Raw genomic sequence first — 1285 nt, forward strand, 5'->3', positions numbered from 1 at the left:
GAAAATCAGTTAAGTTTTAGTAAACATTAACACAAGAGAAATGAAAATGAAAAGAAAACCCCAAAATAAAATTAGCTCAGTGCAGATAATTATGTGGAGCAAAGAATCCAGCAGATGAATCTGGAGGACATTATGCTGAGTGAAATTAGTCAGTTACAAAAGGACAAATATCATATGAGACCTCTGGTGAAAAAAGTTAAGAAAAGGTTTTGTTGATAAAGGAAACATTCTATGATGGTTACTGGGGAGTGGGGGAAAGGGAAAATTATTCACAGGCTAGTGGATAGACACATGTTAACATGGGTGATGAGGCAGGCATTATACAACAATAGGGAGGCTAGCAGAGGAAAGATGAAGGTAGCGGGAGACATGGGGAAGAATGCAAGAGTTAAAGTGAATAGAGGTATACACTATTACCTGATGGTACATGGAAGGGATTGCAATCATTGTAATGAAACAAAGTATATGATTTGTTGAATGTAAAACTGCTGATCTGCTCTGTAAACCTTTCCTCAATTCATAATAAAAAGTTTTTGTTTTAAAAAATTACCATTATTAACCATGATTCCATATTCTTCTAGTAGAAAGTTAATATTGGTATCAAATCTGGATTCTCCACCTTCTCCTAGCATCACGAGGATATCTCCACCACCATCAAGATACTGCTTCAAGACTTCAAACTATACAAAGAAAAAGAATCTATGAAAATACTCAAAACACATTTGGACAAAGTACCTTTTAGGTAACTCAGATTTCAAATCCATGTTGTTAGGGGCTATTGAGTGGGTTCCAATGTATAGTGACCCTGTTACAATAGAACTTTGTGTATAACAGAATGAAATACTGCCCAGTCTGCACCATCCCCACAAAAACTGCTATGTTTGAGCCCACTATTGTAGCCCAATCCATAGAGGACTCAAATTTAAATGTATAAAGCTCCAAAATGCTTAAACTGAACTGGTATTTTCAAAGTTGACTCTTTGAACAGCAAGTCAAAAGTGAAAAACTATTAACTAAAGGAAACGCATAGTTCTCCTGCCTTCTCATTCCTCACACCCCATGTAGAACTGGATGGAAATATCGCATCCTACCACCCCGACTCCCCCAGGAAGGAATTTCTCTTCAAGGTCACTGACTGACAAAGTCTTGGTAACTTCGGCATATTGTCTACTTCTCCCTGGAAGCTCTTTCTTACTTTCATGAAGCTAGGGAAGGGAGATTGTTCTTGCTGACTCAGCCTGAGAAAACCTGGGATGGACAGTCTCTGAATTTTCTTCAACAAGCA

At 37.7% G+C, this 1285-nt stretch overlaps 1 protein-coding gene across 1 annotated transcript in view; it reads right to left on the minus strand.

The window, feature by feature from the left end:
- The window catches only part of IFT52 (intraflagellar transport 52 homolog (Chlamydomonas)), a 31361-nt gene that overhangs the window by 25079 nt on the left and 4997 nt on the right, over nucleotides 1-1285 (minus strand). Inside the window, exon 4 of the mRNA XM_006839351.1 lies at nucleotides 551-680. Coding sequence (XP_006839414.1) covers nucleotides 551-680 — 130 coding nt within the window. The remainder of the gene's footprint in view (nucleotides 1-550; nucleotides 681-1285) is intronic.

The sequence above is a fragment of the Chrysochloris asiatica genome, unplaced genomic scaffold (genome assembly GCF_000296735.1).
Source record: "Chrysochloris asiatica unplaced genomic scaffold, ChrAsi1.0 scaffold00023, whole genome shotgun sequence".
Lineage (NCBI taxonomy): Eukaryota > Metazoa > Chordata > Mammalia > Afrosoricida > Chrysochloridae > Chrysochloris > Chrysochloris asiatica.